Genomic DNA, 19,022 nt, shown 5'->3' with positions numbered 1-19,022 from the left:
GGAGTTAACACTCAAAATGAGCCTGATATGAAGAAGGAGAAAAAAAAAAAAAAGGTAATTGAGCTAACCTTCACTTTAGAATCCCAGCTCTAGCAGCAGAGTTGTGTTTACCAGCTCCCGTAATACAGACTCCAACATATGCTACAATAAAAGTCTGTTCACACACGTTCTTCTTGTACAAATACGATGGGAAGTCATGTTACTACTAGAACAGGGGCATCAAACTGCTGTTACCTACATCTTCACCACCTCTTCCCCCACCACGTTCCAGTCAGCTGGTGAATGAAAACCTCACTGAATATGCCCATTCCTGGATACCTATTATAATATAAGTGCTTTCAGGAAACTCTGTTAGGGGCAGCACTTTTGTCAGCTAACCAGAGAACAAAGAGAGCAACAGGTGTTCACGGGAATCAGATGTTTACCTAGGGCAGGAGACACAGACACACAGCCCTGAATAGGGCTATCCTGAACCAAGTAACTTCATACTTAGGCTAGACCATTAAACTGGGATATTTAATATTCAGAGTACCTCGGCAACCTAAAACCCTTAACAGATGTTATTCAAATAGCATATCATTTCAATTTGAATACAAAGCAGACTTCTGCAAGAAGTAATTCTTGTGCAGTGTCGGTGTTTGTGTCTTACAGAATTGCTGATTGTTTTAACATTCAAGGATGCTCTTCACAACGATGTTTAGTATTATTTGACAGAAGAGAAACCAGTTTGCTTTTTGGCAACTGACCAGCTAATCATCCAGACAAGATGCAAGATCTTAACACAAAATCATCAGAATTAGTTCAGGGTCATGATGGCTGAAGAATAGCCAAAGCACAGGAAAGAAAATGAGGGTGCTTTCCCCCTCCCCATCCCAGGTCATCTATTTATTTTTTTATTCTTTGGAGCACCAGCTGCATACTTACCTGCCCAACAGCAATGACAGAATGCGGTTTACTCATTCCAAGACACCATCAACATTGTGCCAAAAGTATATTTTTAGTATAAACTGCTAAGATTTAACAGCACCTGCAAACAGAGGAGCTACGTATGAAATGCTGGTTGCTTGTCCCATCTACCTTGTTAGTCCTCACCCATCAGACCTTGCCTTGACCAGCAAATGCACATTAAAAATCATTGCCTGAACAAAATACAGCATGAAGATATTGTTTAAACATGTTTCAGAAATATACCATCAACCATAGTCTAAACAAGTCTAAAGTGAGAGCGTGCAGTGAAAGCTTGCCATTGTACTGGAGTCAGACCAACTAAACGAAACTGAGTGAATTTAATAGTGCCTCTATAGAGAGAAAATACTTCTTTAACCACATCATTTTTTTAGCCTGTGTAGTTTAATTGATACAGCTTGTTTCTTTTTTTTTCTAGAGGGCAGGAACCAAGCGTTCTAGAAGTCAGTTTCCTTTGAAACATCCCATGACCACTTATCAGAGCGACCCTCCAAATCACAACTGCATCTCCCCCTTACCAGCTTGATGCTCGGCAGGCACGAGCAGGTGGAAAGCTTCAAGGCCAGGAATATATCCATTTACCTACATTTACTCACTGCTGCAAGTCAGCTAATCAAACATCTAAATAAGCAACCTAAGGGTAGGTTCAACCTAGACACTTTCCTGTTGTGCTGGTTAAGAGAAATACTTGTGCTCCCTCCAAGCTGGCACAAGTCCTAGCACACATACAGTTACACCAGTGAACAGTGAGCACTCTTGCTGCTATAGCTCACTTCACTCAGCATCACCCGAACAATTCAAGCACTTTTTGCCAGCATGAAACCCAAACTTACACGGGGCTTCCCAAGGTATTTATGCCAAGTCTTCTTCGATTAGCAGAATTCATTGTGCTAAAGGCTGTCAAGATAATTTAAAAGAACACCTCTGCTTAAAGGATCTGGATACAAACCGTAGGTTTTCCAAGCTGTAACTTTTCATTTGCAGGGTATCTGACTTCTACATGAGCAACGTGAATAACTGAAAATAAATTATCACAAGACAAAACAAAGCTTAAAATAATGTAGGACATAAATACCTACAGTTAACAAAGAAATCTAGTGGGAAATACAGGAACACAATTCTAAATAAAACAGCAGGGAGATTGCTCCCGTGCTTCCCACTGCAACGCCACCTTTTCCATTGAAGGTGCCCTGAAAGAGGGAACCCTCATTGTACAAAAAATTTTTTTAGGATTTTCCTGTAATTTACAGGGAATTCTAATGGCTCATCAGTTTTATGCAGCAGAGGAATTTGCCGACTTTGATCACACAAATCTTGCCGGACCTCTACTCCAAAGGACCTCACGACTTACAGTCGCGTCTTTAGACAAAGAAGGTTCATATCCAACTGTAAGGCAGACAATAACTTCCAGGCGAAAAAAAAAGGAAGGCATGAGTAACTCGTTTCCCCAGCTGTCTGAGTGAGGGGCAGGCCTCCAGGGAGCACGGCGTCCCCGAGCAGCCAGACCAGCGCTCGGCCACCGAGCCGCATTTCTCACCGGGTCCTGCACCAATCCAGAAAGGAGATTATGGAAACAGAACAGGCGCTAAAAGCGAGATGGGGGGAGGATGGCGGGGGGAAGGGGGGGACGGGCCGGGGCGGCAGAAAATCGCCTTCAAATGAATGAGCCGGCGGGGAGCGGGAGTTCCCGGCGGGAAGGCAGCAGGCACCCACCTCCCTCCCTGCCGCCCCCAACCGCGGCCACCTCTGTGTTTACATCCCAAACCTCCAAACGCGACACTTTCCCGGCTGCCGAGAGGGGGATCCCCCCTCCCTCCTTCCCCCCCCCCCGGCGCCTCTTTATTGATTACCGAGGGAAAAGCCCAGCTGCTGCTGCAATGCAACACGCGCCGGGTAAGGCGGAGGGGAAGGGTGTAAAAAAAAAATCACCACCGGCAGAGAAAGAAAGGAGACGGGCGCCGGGGGCTCACGCCGTGCCCGGCCCGGGGGAGGCGCCGGAGCGGGGCCGCCCCCCGCCCCGACCCGGGCCCCGCCGCCGCCCCCCGATCGCAACTTCGCCGCCGCCGAGGGGGGACGGGGACGGCGGGCCGCCCTTCCCCCGCCGCCACTAACAATGGGCCCTTCCCCCACCGCGGGGCTCCCCTCGGCCCGGCCCCCTCCCCCGCCGCCGGCCGATCCCCCCGGCTCCCATTCCCGTTCCCGGCTGTGAGCCGTCCGAGCCGGGGGGCGCGGAGCATCGCCCCCCGCCCCGCGCCTGCCGCCCGCTCCGGAGCCGGCCGCTCACCTCATGGTGCTGCCCGCGGTCGGGGAGCCGCTCCCGCTGCCTCGCTCGCTGCGCTGTCTCCCCCGCCCCGCTCCGCTGCTCGCCGCGTCCCCGCAGAGCGAGACCCCCGGAGAGCGAGACCCCCGCCCGGCAGCGCCGCCCGCCCGCCCGCTCCGCCGCTCCCTCCGCCGCCGGGCCGGGCCAGACCACCGCGGGGAGCCGGGGGTGGGAGGGGACGGGAGAGGTGGGGGAAAGGGGCGGGGAGGAGCGAACCACCGCGCGGGAAGGGCGGGGGGAAAGGAGGAGGAGGAGGAGGAGGAGAACGAGAGCGGGCGGGGGCAGCGCGGGGGCGGCCGGAGACACCGGCGGGGCCGCGGGAGCGGCGGCGGGCGGGGGGCGCGGGAGCGGCGGGCGGGAGGAGGAAGGAGGGAGGGAGGGAGGAAGGGGCGGGCGGCGGAGGCCGCGCCCACCGCCGCGCTGTGCCCGGGCGGCTCGCTGGGGCTCGGCGGCTCCGGCGCGGGGTGGCGGGGGTGGAGGGACGGGGCGGCCTCAGGTGAGGCGGCGGCTCCTCCTCGGGAGTACCGCCCGCCCGCCCGCCCGCGGCAGCTTCTTCCCCGGCGGCCTTGGGAGTCGCCCCGGAGTGGAGGGGTGGGATGGGTTCCCGGGGAGCCGCGTCCCGGCTGGCGGAGCCCGGCGCCTCCCGGCATGTGAACACTTCTGTTCGTCCGCAGACCCTTCCCCGCTCGGCCCTACGCTGCCTGCACCGGGCTCTGTCCGGCCGGGAACCCTCGCCCGGTTCAGCGCTGCCGGTGCGGGAGGGAACACGCAGCCCCCGAGCCCCCGCTGCCCGAGCCCGGCAGGTCTCGACGGGCGACAGTCTGTGGGCAGCGGCCCCTCCGTGCCCCCGGAAGCCAGTGGCCTAAGCCTTTTTCAGGAATACAGGAATGTTCTTTCTGCATCTTTCCGTAGCCCCGCGCCTGTCCTAAGTGCAGATTTACGTTCTGCTTTCGGTACCCGCAGCGGACCCAGTACACCGTACAAGTAACTTTACCCCAGCTCGTGTTCGGCTCCTTTCTGGCAACTAGCGAGTGAATGAATACCCGTTCTCTTTCGTCTCGGTTAAATGAAGCGACGAGCAAGTGCCTTTGCAGTTCCCAATGCCGTTAAGCCATCTTGGTGTTTTTGCACCTCCAAATTCATTTTTCCCGAATGAATACTAGTGTTTTCTAGGGTCTAGTAGTAAAAATATACATGAGAAACAAATTAGTAAGCATCTTCTTTATAACTGTCTAGACTTTTAGGCATAAAAAGTGAAGAATTTAAAAAATATATATGTTTTTCTGATGTAGGTTCCACACACTTAAGGGGATTTTACCAGGAGTCTCAGCTATTTGATGCCACCTCTTCCTTGATCAGTGAGGCAGAGTCACTCACTGTCAATTAACCGTGTCAGTAGCATGTAAGAGATGAAGTAATCAATGAAAAAAAAATGGCCAGCTGTTAGAAAACACTAACTCAGGAACAAGGACAGGCTCTGAAACTGAAGCTAATGAGGAACAGTTTAGTAAGAAAACATGTTTTTACTGGCATAGAGTGATGATGTCAATGAAAATGTTGCAGAAGAGGTGAATCACAAAATGCAGATGAGTAATCAGAAGAAAAGCGACATCGTGATCTTAAAAATTGTGTACCTTTGTCAACAATGTAAAGACAGTCTGAAAAAGGGACACAATTGAATCTGGTAAATAAAATTACCTTAATTGCTTTCAGCAAATGCTGAGGACTCTAATGACTGGCAGTGGACCTCAGTTCTTAAGGCGTAATGAATTTTCTAAATCTGGGCTTCCTATCACCAGAACATCCTCCAAATAAAAGCTTTGGAAAGAAAGCCATTCTGGCTGCAAAAAGTCTCTTGAAGGCAGCCAAGCAGAAGTGTTAAAATCTGTATCTAATATATCTCTGTATCTATATAGATACATCCAAGATGTATGTCTAATGGGCTTCAGCAGATACATCAGTAGAAGGAATGGCAGAGACAGTCAGAACAAGGAGGATTTTGTTCAAAGATACCAGTTGATCTATAACAGAAAAAATCAGGATCATAATGTGACTGTCCTGATGCAACTGTCTGGTCTTATTAGTCAAACCTAAGAGAATTTTGACTGTGACAGGTATGTAAAAAACACTGACAGTATGCCTGGGCTCCAGGTCTGCCTGAGAGGGAATGAAAATAGCCAGAAGCTGTTACTCCTGCAAAATAACTATTATCACTATTTGTGTTATATTACTTGGTGTTCTTAGCCAAATCAGATATGGTCATAGCTGGATTTCTCAAGACCTACTCAGTGATACAATAGAACTTGTAAAAATGCCAGAAGAATCATTTTGCATGCTGGCATCGCAGATGTCACCAAGTGCAAAGTCATTTTCGATGCTAGCTTAGTCAAAAATCCCATTGAATTAATCTGTAACAAAATACTAAATCTGCAGTAACTCATATTAGCAGCTACATGAGGAGAAGGAGAGCCAAAATTATATAGGGCAGAAATTAAATTATAAACGTTGAATGCCCCTTTCTTTCCAGGTCAATTTAGTGAGGTTATTGTCAAGAAATTAAAGTAGTCTAGCAGAAGAATGAGTTAGTGCTGTGTACATGTTTATGGTACTGAATTATGCATTGAGAAATCTGCCCACTCTCGTAGAGGACCTCATGCTCCCAAGCTGTAATAACTCGGTGTGTCCTGTGTCCAAGTCACTTAGTGTGCCTCTGCTGTCACCTTTCTTGCTGATAGGATCCTCCTGCAGCACCACATGGGCGTCAATGCCCTCTGCATCCTCTCTCACCGCTCTCCCTTCTTCTGGCAATGACAAAACCAATGTGGCAGAAAGCCTTCTTAGCTGCTGGTGTCATACTAATAACCTGAGGCCCGTAACAACCTATGAGGCAGAGCCACATGATGGTTCTTCTAATCTGTGTCCAAGGATTGTGTTCATGCCCTTCTTCCTCTGGATCCAAGCACCTCAGAATACCCTAAAACCACTTTGCATTTTTCCCTCTTGCATTTTCTGCTGCTCAGCTGCAGCTGAGGACTGGAATTGAGATGCTTCCAAAGCCAAGCCAGCTCAGGTTGAGCAGTGTAGTGTGCCTCCTTTCCAAATAACCTGACTAATGAAAGCTTTCTGAATGCTACAGAAATGGCTCACCCAGGCATAATCAGACAAGAATGTGTTCCTGTTTCATATCAGCCAAATGCAAGAGGCTTGGCAGGCTACTCCTGAATAAACCCAGCGGATCCCATCACATCTCATCAGTATGGGTCACCCTTGATACAGGGTCATGAGGAGGATGCATGATATTCTAATTTTCTGGAGACATTCAGGGAATCCAAAAGCAGACTAATCCTTTATCTCACAGTGAGATTCCCCTGTCTTCTCTGAAACAATCTCCCACATTCCAGTCTTTGTTTCTTTAGAAAGCAAAAAGTAGCTGAGATCTTCACATGTCTTACAAAAGTCAGTGTCCCAGGACAGCAGCTCATATGCAAGATTACTTTTGGCCTTCTTCAATGACTGTAAATAACGTAATGCAGGATACAGTCAAAGAAGTTTCTGGAGAAGGGGAAAGTGTTTTTTTTCTGGTGGTTTTGGCTTTTTGAGGGTTATTGTTCCTTTCACTTAATACATCCAGAGTTTGGTTTTTGAGTATGAAAGAAAAGATAGTTTATTTCACTTGTTTGGATTATTTTCTATAGAACTAGTATAGAAAGAAAATATAATTTGCCATATAATAGCAAAATATAATTATATTTCCTATATAATAGCAAGTGAGAGAGTTGCAACAACAGAGCAACAAAGCATGAGCTTTCTTTCCAGAGATAGTGAAGGACTTTCCAAAAGTAGTGGACTAAAAGAAAATAGCTCTGACAGTGGGCTTCTGGTAGCATTGAAGATTATCAAAACAGAAGCAAATTAAGTAATTGAACATATTATTCTCATCAGTGATTATGTTAATCTAATTTATAAATACATCTTTGCTCTGGACCAGACACAGAGCTGATGCCTGAACCAATTCTGTGAGGTCATGGTTAGTTGAGCAAAATGAAGATCCAGCTATTATATAGATAGTTAAAGTATACTGGCTAGTATAATTCTTCCTGTCCACTTCTTGCTTTCCCTCAACCCCAAGTCATTTTCAATTTCAGGTTGCCATGAGTCAGCCGACTGCTGAAGTGTTGCATAGCAGACCTTTAAAGGAAATGCTTTCAACTAAAAACTCCATAGTTTTATTTTATTTATGAAATTACACAGTTTTTCCTAACTGCCTTCTGGGGAAGGGGGAGTAAACTATCTCTAAAATTCTCTAGGAATGCTAAAATAAACAATTATTGGCATGACTCAGCAGATAACAACAGCAAGAGCCAAGAAGGTCCTTTCTTAAAGGAATATTTTTATTCTGTTGTAAAAAAGGCAAAAGAACATCACCAGCAAAGGAAGCAAATTTTTTGCTATCGAACACAGTCCTTTGACTCCTAAAGGTGAAACTTGGTCTTCCTATCAGCATACTCTGCTCCTTGTTACACAAATAAAAACTCCTAGATGTTCCACCAGGCACCTCTGAAGAGGAATGAAAACAGCAGCAGAAGCTTTCCACTGTGCTTCTTCCCACCAAGGTTCCTAAAAGTGCCCCCCCACATTGGCAAACAGCACTAGCACATCAAACCACAAGCCTCTATAGATGTGAGTTGGGAGTATGGTATGCGTCTTTCAGGCTGTTCCCAGTAGACTCAAATATTTAAATGAAAATTCCTTGTATTAAAAGGGATTGTTTTTCCCCCCTAGGTTTACCATGAAAAGAATTTGTATTGTGCTGCAGGCTATTCAGTGAGGGTTGAAGTCTTTTTGTGTAAGTACTGTCGATCAAGTGTAAATCGATGTGTTGTGTACTTAGTGTGAAAATGCTTTTCTGACACTCAGATAAACTATGATTGTTGTTTTGACCCTCGTCTTTCATTCACCTCCACTCAGCTGCTGACTTTTGTGGTTTCTGAGATGAAATGTTGATTTAGGACCAGTGCAACTGACCAATGTCATCTCTTCTTTTCCATCTAATTTTATACTCTTATCCCCTAATAGTCTTATTTGCCACCACTCTGCATTCTTCTTATGCATTACCAATAAAATGTATTCATTACGTCCTTCTCTCTCCCTTGTCTTAGAACAAATTGTACTCTGCTGCTTTATCTTTTGCTGGAGCAAAGTCCAGGCACAAAGCTGGCCCAGGATTTCGTTAAGATTCTTTTGAGCCATCTTTTCTTGCAAACCTAGATGAGTTATTCTCTGAGGTCCTCAATCACAGCCAAGGATTTGGGCCATTATTAATTAGTTATTATTAATAATTGTTAAGTGCCTACAGTACTCTTGAGGAATAAAAAAGGGCAGGCTTCTTGCCTAGAAGAGCTATGTAAGGGATGTCTACACTGCAGTCTCCCATATCTAAGCCACCTTCAAAATACTCAGGTATTACTTATCTGGTGCTCAGTGCACTCTACGTGAAAGTGCACTGAGCACTGCAAGCAGCTTCCACAACCCCAGCAGAGGTTTGACTTCACCAGAGCACATTCACTGCACTGTACCCCTTCATCCTGTCTGAGATTAGGCAGGCAGATGCCAAAGGAAATGGTGTAGCCTTTCAGCTGGAAGCCTGTACTGAATTTCACCTTAACTTAATGTTACCTTGCACTACCCTGGGGTCATTTTACTCAGACTCTGTTGCAAATATGTTCTGCACTTTGTCCATCTTTCTCTTTTCTCCTCTCTTCTATTTTAGACAAATGACAATACACTTACTATTGCTGGTAAGTTTTCATTCACTACAAAGTTGGAATAACTTACGATGGAAGTACTGTCCCAGTTATAGATGAATGACAACACTTTTACTATAGCTGGTTAGTTTCCATTGACTGCAAAGTCGGAATAACTTGCAGTAAAAATAATGTCCCAATTATAGATTAATTACAACACTTTTGCTATTGTGAGTGAGCACCTGTGGATTGCAAAGCAGTTAGTAACCTACAATACAAATATTGTTCCAAGAAAGGTTGCAGCTTAGTCAGATGATAACCTTTTTAGTCCTTTTCCAGCAGTGCAGATTCTGCTTTCTGGCAATAGCTACAGCCAGTTCCATAATTTGGATTTCAAATTTAGTAAGTGATAAATCATGCATGAGACCCAAAATATACAAAGCAGCAGTTGCAAAAATATTCTTCCTCAGTATTTTAGAAAGAACATCACAATTTTTTTTTTGCCAAAAGAATTAATATTTCTATAAAAAGATGTGAAGAAATGAGCTCTTAAGAGATTACAACACTAACACATGCCATTATTATTACTATAACTAGTTAGAAACTATTTCAGAATGTAGATATACTCTATAAAATCAATGTGAAGGAATTCCTTGCAGCTGGCCCTAAGTCACACTTCCAGGACTAGGGATCCATATCTTCACCATAATCACTCTCTCTGTTGAGTATTTATTTATTCTCCACTTCCTCTGTTAGTTCAGCTCCCATGTGTCACAAAAACAACCACATAAACAGTGATGGATTTTCTCCAGCTCCTTCCACCCTCAGACAGCACAAAACCACTTCATACCCTATTTCCTGTGTCTCAGGTTTATTTCTAAACAACTCATCCTGAGTGTTTGACACTGACTGGTGTGCTGCAGTCAGGAATTCACCTACTACGGTCAACTGACTGCTTTCCAAGAATTCCACTCATTAAAAAGTACTGCTGGAGACTCTACATTCAAATCCTTGCTGAATGCTGGGCTTTCTTACTGGTTAATAAGAAAGGATTCATCTTTTGGAGAGTGTAAATAAGTAGAGGTAGGAAAAGACCATTGAAAATTCCCCACCAGGCTTTTTCCAGAGTTTTCAAAAAACAACCTTCTACTATCTGGAATACATTTTACTGTCAGAAGTGCTTCTTTGTAAAGCTTCCCTTGTTTCTCTTAGGCTTACTGTGTCTAGATAAATTCTATCTTTCCTGTTTTTTTTCTTTACTAAATAGCTGTAGATTTTATCACAGGCTTTTTCAGACATCAACTATCCCAAAAATATCAACTGCTTTCTGTCAATAAACAAAATTTTTCATTGTTCCCATAGCTCAGTTTCTCAAAAGCTTCCACTAACAGTCTGTGGTTTTGTTCTAAGCTCCTTCCCATGTCTCTGGTGCTGCGCACAAAACTGGTGTCTTTATTCAAGGTACAAACAACTGCTCTTTGCTTCTGAACAGGGAAACAGAAATCATATTTCACGAGACTGTTTCCACTAGAGTTGTTGTTAGTCAAAGATTCTGTGGATTTATAATAAAGGACAGGTAGCACCAAGCGGAAATAGAATGATTTGTAACCCAAAGAGATGCTCAAACAAGCATTTTATTTAATTGTCATGACTGTTTGAACATTTCTAACCTTCCAGTTGTGAATAGAGATTGCTTTGTGCAGGGAAATGACTCTTCTAACAATGATCCATTCATTCTGCTGTGACTACATCAGTGAGTGAAGGGGAAATGCCAGCTTTGCAATGTTTTAAATTATTATTATTATTAAAACAACTGTACTAGAGAATTGGCACATCTGCAAAGAAATAAAACCCTTTCATTGCATACCTGTTCATGGTTTAAAATAATCTTAAACTGGTAGCAGCCATAACCATTAGCATCTGATAGGGTTGGTCTATTCATAAAACCATCAGTAAAACCGTCCAGGAGCTCCTGGAAAAACTCAAACAGAAAAAGGAAGCCTACAGAAGGTGGAAGCAGGAACAGGTAGCCTGGGAGGAATATAGACAAAACTGTAGCCAGGGATCAGATTATGGAAGCCAAAACCCTGATGGAACTAAACCTGGCCAGGGACATCAAGGAGAACAAAAAAAAAGCTTCTATAGGTACATTGATGATAACAGAAAAACCAAGGTAAATGTGGGCCATCTCCAGAAGGAAATGGAAGATCTGGTTACCCAGGTGGGACATGGAGAAGGGTGAGATCTCGACGATGTTTTTGCCTCCATTTTCACCAGCAGGGGCTCCAGCCACACCAAGCAAGTCACAGAAAGCAAAGGTGGTGATTGAGGGAATGAAGAACCACACAGTGTAAAGAGAAAAACAGGTACCAGAGTGTCTAAGGAACGTGAAGGTGTACAAATCCATGGAACCTGATGAGATGCATCCATGGGTCCTGAGGGCACCAGTGGATGAAGTGGCTAAGCCACTATCCATCATATTTGAGAAATCGTGGCAGCCTGGTGAAGTTTGCAGTTGGTGGATGAGGAATTGGCTGGACGGTCACTCTCCATGAGTTGTGGTCAGCAGCTCAATGTTCAAGTGGAAACCAGTGATGAGTGGCTCCTCAGGGGTCAGTTTGGGGACTGATGCTGTCTGGCACCTCTGTCAGTGACAGGGACCATGGATGGAGTGCACCCTCGGCACATTTGCTGGGGACACAAGCTGAGTGGTGCTGTCAGCATGCTGGAGGGAAGGGATGCCACAGGGACCTTGACAGGCTTGGGCCCACGTGCACCTTATGAAGCTCAACAAGTGTAAGGTCCTGCACCTGGATATTGGCATTCATCCCTGGAAGTGTTCAAAGCCAGTTCAGGTGGGCCTTTGAGCAACCTGGTATAGTGGAAGGTGTCCCTGCCTAAGGCAGGGGGTTGGAACGAGATGGTCTTTAAGGTCCCTTCCAACCCAAATCATCCTAGGATTCTGTGATTCTACAAATATGAGCTGATGTGATGGTAAAAACACGTTCAGATAAATAATGCTAGGAAGATAAGACACATCTCTTTCCACAAGAGGTGATGGATAAGGTGAAAAATGCACAACTGAATGAGGATCTATGCAAGGTTGTAAGCCCGTTCTTAAAACGCAACAGCAAGGGCAACCCTTGTGTGCTCCTTTGGAGCAATGACTCACAACAAGAGCAGGAAAAGAAATGGGGCTTTAGCAAGAAGGTGGTGAGGTTATAATGCTAAAAAATTGATAAAACCCTCTATGAATTCATCAGCATTTGTCCTGAGAAGAGAACAGGTCATTGATCTACAAAGGCAGGGAATCTATTTTTTAAAAAGGAATTACCATATAATCATGTTTCACAGACCATTATTCTAAACCAAATCCCAAGAAAATATAATACCAAAGTCAGTCTGCCAATGTAGAGGTGGGCTTTGCATTTATCAGTTCAATTTTGGCTTTAAAACCAAAGGAAGCCAATTACTCATTCTGATAAAGCATTGCCCTTCCGTCTCTTAACTTCATGAAAACTCAAAAGGAGTTTTAAAACAGACACATTACAAGATTCATTTGACAAAAACCGTCATTAACTTCACGTTCTTCTCCATAATCTGGAACAGATGGAGTGTCCGGAGGACAGCTGAAAGCTGATATGTGCCTCCTATTCCACCAAAGCACAGGGATTCCTGCCTCATAATGGTCCTTTAGGGTTGACCATGCTTGTGGTAACTCAGAGCAGGCTGGAAGCTGCTGTAGGCTTTGCTCGGGAAGCAAGAGGAGTTAAGTAAAGCTCAGAAGATGAACTAGCCCAGGGAATTACAGGGGGATTTCATGCATGAATTGGATCATGTTAGGTCAAAGCATACCACAAGAAGTGATGCCTTCAAAGCTGAACAAAATGAGACTAAAAGCACTTTGGAATCTTGGTCTGTGACTTGTACAGAGGTGTAGGAAATTTTGCCCTAGTAAACAACTTCTGGTTGCATGCATATGTTAACTAAGAGAGAGGTGCTCTTGCCTCCACTTACATTCAGAACACTGAGGAAAGCCCAAAGCTGTCAATTTTTTTGGGAAGATCAGCCTGGCATAGGCTGCAGGAAGCTCTTGGACACAGGAGTTCCGCTTGAGCACAGCTAAATCCATGAGCTTTCTTTACAAAGCTCTTCATCTGTAGCATTTTCAGGTAATTTTTGGAATGGATCTTTTAAGTCACAAAAATAAGCAAGGTACCCTCATTATCACTGCATTACCGCCTCACCTAGGACAGCAATACTGGTTCATGTGCTACACAAGTACCTGAGCATGTTCTCCCTGTGTGAGTTAACCTTTAACAGAAATCAGCTGAGACTCCGACCCACACAAACTGTGACCTTAAAACAGGGCATTTCTTCTTCCATTCAGTTTCAAACACAGCATCTTGGCTTTTCATTTACATGAAGATCTTTTACATCAATTACATCTGAATTTTATGCTATAATTAAGATCCCTTTGCACCAAAAAAGAGTGGTTCAAAATGCATTAATTAATTACATTAAATAAGCGCACAAGAGACTGCCTTGCATTTTTTGTTCCTCATCTAAGAATTCTGTGAAGCCAGCTGCAATTCACAAAATTGCTCAGCTTCACAAGCATTTTGCCCTCAAATTCTTGGACATTTTGGACACCTTACTGATTTCTTTGAGGGCTCTCAAGCAGCCAAAAATGTGTTTCTCTTCCTATATCCTGCTGTGTGTACCTTAGCTAAATCCTTCACAACAGGTTTTCCTCAAAAGCTGAGAATTTTCCATAGCTGAGGTTTTACTTACAAAGTTCTGTAGACAGACTCTCCTGAGATGCTGACCTCACTTGTTTAATGATTTCTCTCCAGCTACTGCATTCTTACAGCAACTGCACAAAGAAGTAGAACCAGGGAAAGGCTTGTCCCAGTGTATTCAGGGGACTTAAAAGTAACAGGAAAGACAATCCTGTTAATCCACAAGGCAATTAAAAAAGTTCATCTTAAGTATCCAGGATTTTATTGTCATTGTCTCTTCTCATGTTATTATGTAAAGAAAATTTTTGTTTAATGTTGAATTCATTATTATGGCTGTGACAGAAGGGTATAGAAACTCTGGAGTAATTGCAGAAGGGTGGTCGTTGGTAGGGAAAGACAGAAAGAAATGCTTAGTTGGAAACAGTGATCTTCCGTAATTCATCAAAATGCCAAGATTGCTGAATATTCACTTCAAAAGACAGATTCTTTGCTGCTATTTCACTTTACAATGAGTTTGTCCAAATGGGAGAATTGTGCAGAATTCTGTTTTACTGGTTTCTGGTGTCTGTAGCACAGTGGAAATAAATGATGAAGAATCCCCGTGCTCATCAAAAATAGACCATTTGCAGAGTTTACTGGGAATCTCTGTGCAAGAAGAGGGAAGGGTTGGAAGCTATGACCACATGAAACACAAATCATAGTCCCTGTTCAGAATACCTGGCTGGCAGCACCCAAAAGGCTGGAGGGATGGATGTGCTAATGCTATACAGTGTGCTCTCCCTCTGCACTGCCTGTTTAGCTCCTCTGGGATGGAAGAAAAGATAATGGCAGCCTTTGGCTTCGTGCCTGTCATTGCCATGACACTACCATACGTTCCCTTCAGCATTGTGTATGTCTCTCTTTACCTCTCAGTAGCAGCAGCACCAGTTACTCAACAGGAAATGTCTCGAAATAAGTCTTCCTTTTGAGTAGTCTGCCAAAATGAAAACACTTTTAGAAAGAGAAAACTGATCTTATAAACAGAAATAAATCTGAAATTAACTGAAACCAAAATCACATGTTTCCACCCCCCCCTCCCACCCCGCCATGCCCTCACCCAGGTCTCTGGATGTTGGAACCTTAAGCTCCATTCTGAAACTGAATTAGACTCGCAGTCTGAAAACTGACCTCAGACTCAAACTTAGGTGGAGTGGCTTCCGATGATATGTCCTCTACTTAGATATAAATGCAGACCTTTAGATCCCCTGTACTCACAAGTTTTTTCCTAGAAATAAAATCCTATGATTTTCCGTTCAATTAGATTGTGTTTTTAAATTAATTCTCTAGTCTTTCTCTGGAAGCAAATCATCAAATAGAAGAGACATCTGCACTATTCTAATTGACTTAAATAGAAATAATGAATGTACAACCTTTGGGTTGATTGGACACCTGGATTATTTCTCACTGAGAAGAATAATACATCTATCCACAAGCAAATTTTGGGAAGAGAAAGTGTGATAATTCCATCAAAAACACATTAGGAAAAACAGAGGGCTAGAATTACACATTTACTGAGTAGAGCGTCTACTCCATCCACTGTTAGGACTACACTTTGAAGACTGAAGTGAAACAGCAACAGTTTATTTCTTTCTGAGATTTCCATAATAAAGGAGAAGGGAGGATCTAGTCCATGTATTTAGCTATAGACTATCTAGGAATTCCTCTGAGTAAAATACACCTGGATTTGTAGTTGCCACCTTTATTACCTCTGCCAGAAATAATTCTACTGATGTCTTTTTCCAGAGACATTGGGTTGACATTTTATTAAGAGGATAAAACTGTTGTTATACCTAGAAAGCAAGAAGCCTTTTCGAAACGGAGTACCTTGAACTAATTTTTACAGAATACAGACCATTTACTTCACAAAATAAAACTCTTGTACTTGGAATTTCATGTACAAAACACAAACCTCGGGAACAATTCCCATAAGGATTCATTTAACAGGCTTCATTATGTGGAAAGGGTATAAAGCAACCAAAAACCTAAAATGGCTGCTCGGCATTAAATTGTTCAGTGGCTGCAAGCGTGATTTACAGCTATGCATTTTCTGCTCTTGTTTCTTTAGCTTAGTGCTGAATTATAAATGAACAACTGGATCCTGGCATTCTTCTTCTAGTTCAAAAATAAAATTAACCTGTTTGAGGGACACTTTTTAAACACATTCAGCCAACGAATTCTTAATAAGGAAATGCTTTATTTGAAGAAAAAAGACCCCAACCCATCTCAGACCTTTCTGTTCTGGTCTTAAACAAAGAGTAAAGATAGCTCAATGTAAAACCAGGCCAAACAGTTCCATGTCAGCTTGTTTGATGCAGTTCAAGTAACTGTGGATAACCAACTCACAATGCTTTGTGTGAACAAATATTTACGCAACAAAAAGGCAACTGGTTTGCTTTGGCTTGATTTGAATTTAGATGTACAGTAAATTTGTCCACTGATGTAGGTATTTGACAACACATGAAGTCTGCAAAATCACTTTCAGTCTGCCTGACAACATGACTCTTTTTGTCTGCTCAACGCTTGTGGTCCATATCCGTTATTAAATAATGTACACAAATGCTGCAATAAACGAATCATAAATAATCACTGAGCGTTTTTTGGTTGTTTTTTTTTAAATAGATGACGCAAGTCCCTGCCTCAGGGGCTTGCTGTCTACCTCAAAAATGGGCTAAAAAGATGGAAAATTATACACCACACCAGAAATTAGCAGGGGTCTGGCACTGCTCGGTACTAAATGCTTGAGAGAAGACCATGGTATGAAGGAAGAGGAGACAGAACTGTGAACTTCAAAGCCAAGAGCACATTAACACCAAAAAGCCATCTACATTTTACCTTCATAGTGGGTGTGAGCTCAAGACCTGCTGGAGGGAGAATCACCAGGTAGCCAGTCCTTGACGTATTTTGAGCTCTGTCACAGCTAGACCTGAATGCTTAACATCATTAAACAGATGCAAATCTAGGAAGGTGTGACTAATCTGAGAGATGCTGCTGTGTTTGGTGTTTGCAGGCCTCCAGCTGGGCATGGAGCTTGTCCGTGTGCCTTTCCAAAGCCCCGGCATGTGGCCATTTGTGGCTCCATGGGGCATTCCCAAGGGTTAAGGCAGACTGGTGGAGACGACTGTCCGGGCACTTTGCATCTTCTGACCACAGCCACCAAAATAGCTCTCGAGCTGTCAACCACAGCCCTGGGGAACAGGGAAGGTTCTTCAGCTCTCTCCTTGTATTACAGGCCTGGATTAGGCTGATTTAGCCCTTTTTTTCTTTTTTTTCTTTTTTTTTCTTTTTTCGGTTTTTTTTTTTTTTTTTTTTGTAAATAAGGCATCAGGATCTGCCAACAACATTCCTCTCATTTTATCTGATCTCATAAGAATTATTTTTAGTAAGAACTGGTTTGCCCTGAAAGAAAGCTATTCTCTAAAAAAAGCTTTGTACACTTAAGACATATGGGACAGAAGGAAGCCTGCATCTAGCATTACTTTTTTCTTTCAGTCACCAGAAAAACCCTGAAATTGCCCTTTTTAGCAAAAAGAAAAGATAAATGGGTTCGTTCTGAATCAAAAATAATAGATATGTCTTGTGCCATTCTTGACAACCTTTTCTGAAGTCTCATTAGCTCACAGAACATGTGCACAACTCCTACCTCTAAGAAATTTACACAGGTGTAATTCCACCGAAATAACACTTGAATAGCTGTAGTAGAATGAGAGCTATTTTTGTCACTTCTCTCACAAAAATTAATTGAAATAGATACTTTACAGAAGCAGCAGCAGCCAGTTCCCCTTTCTGACAAGCTTACAAGCACTGGAGACATTGCATGGGGTCATCATACTCTGTATTTTGGTGCACAGACTTAGTGAATGGCATGCATGTTATGCTTACTAAGCTACTTTGGATAAACATGGAAAAAATCTAGTGGTGTACTTGTCACAGACCAAAATGGTTTCATGTGATATGTGATTAGAAGGGAGATTCCTTTGTGGTGTGTCATTTACCTTTTATACATTGCTGCTGTGCAGTATTTCATAACCATTTATTCTTTGGATGCCCACACTGACATTGTTATATACATACAGGCATAAAAAAATGGGAACTGTGAGTTCTTACTCGACGTCACACTGTAGTCCACAAACAGCTTTATTGCTCTTTACCATGTTTGGGAACAAAGGCAAAGGGATGACGTATGTCTCACAGAAGAACAATTTCCTTCTCACATTTGGAAAATAGAGCCACTCTCTTTTACATGTGGTTTATGTACACATGCATAGCCTTGGGACATCAGGATCTGAGGAGAAAAACCTCTCATGTTTCATATGTAAATCAGTGACAGCCATGGTCATGTGCTAAATTATAAATAAACTGGCATGGTGGAGTCAGCAAAAACTTCCATGCTTTAATTTTTAACGTCATTTCTCAAGCCGCGATGCTGCAAGTCATAAGGCTTTTTGAGTACGTGGGGCCCTGCCATGAATTAACTGTTGGCATAACTGATCCAACAGCAAACAGCTTCCTAGATAATTAACTTCTTTGGGAAAAGCACTGCTTGCGTCTCTCTAGCATAGAGCACAAAACCATCTCATTGATTCCTGCCTTTCCTGGCACACCTGGAGTGCACTCATTCTGCCTCAGTCACTGTGAATTCCTGGCATCCATTGATACCGTGGGGAGAGAATTATGATATTTAGGATACAACAGGAATTTAAGGTAATGTGGGATCTGTTTCACCCTCCTGTCCCCTGTGACACTCTAAAACCACCCTGGGATGCCTCTGTGTCTCCATTTCTGCCCTCATGGTGATAATTTCCCCATCCTAGGAAGTCTGAGAGCCTGTAAATGTGTTTAATGTGAACTGAGGTCTTCAGTTGCAATTTTCAAAGCAGAAAAAGCTATTTTTTAAAGGAGGCTGTGACATTATGGATAATAAAGATAAGGCTTCCTGTAGCTGAGGTTTTTACACTCTCCATTTAATTCACTATTTTCTTGCTGAATTACAGTATTCCAACAATAGCAAGTACTGACGATGACAGCTGAAAGTTACGCTGTTGGGCATTGAGCTCATCTCAATACTTTGGGATAATTCCAGCCCAAGTAACCCAAGCAAAAATGAAGCCTGAAAAACATTCACATCCTTTCCTGTAGTAACACAACCCCATCCTTACCCTGAAAGAGGGATGGATCACAAATGCTGATATCAAGGAGGTAACTTTTGCCATT

At 43.4% G+C, this 19,022-nt stretch overlaps 1 protein-coding gene across 6 annotated transcripts in view; it reads right to left on the bottom strand.

The window, feature by feature from the left end:
* The window catches only part of ENAH (ENAH actin regulator), a 90,616-nt gene extending 87,017 nt beyond the window's left edge, over positions 1-3,599 (bottom strand). For all 6 annotated transcript variants that reach the window (XM_066178172.1, XM_066178173.1, XM_066178176.1 and 3 more), the window contains exon 1: positions 3,251-3,599. In XM_066178172.1, coding sequence (XP_066034269.1) covers positions 3,251-3,255 — 5 coding nt within the window. In that variant the 5' untranslated portion in view covers positions 3,256-3,599. The remainder of the gene's footprint in view (positions 1-3,250) is intronic.
* Positions 3,600-19,022: the final 15,423 nt, after the last annotated feature.

Source organism: Chamaea fasciata, unplaced genomic scaffold, assembly GCF_029207755.1.
Source record: "Chamaea fasciata isolate MVZ Bird 193981 ecotype frontalis unplaced genomic scaffold, bChaFas1.0.hap1 SCAF_3, whole genome shotgun sequence".
NCBI classification, from domain to species: Eukaryota; Metazoa; Chordata; class Aves; order Passeriformes; family Sylviidae; genus Chamaea; species Chamaea fasciata.
The sequence above is the reverse complement of the archived record's forward strand: the minus strand, read 5'-3'. Positions and strand labels throughout refer to the sequence as shown.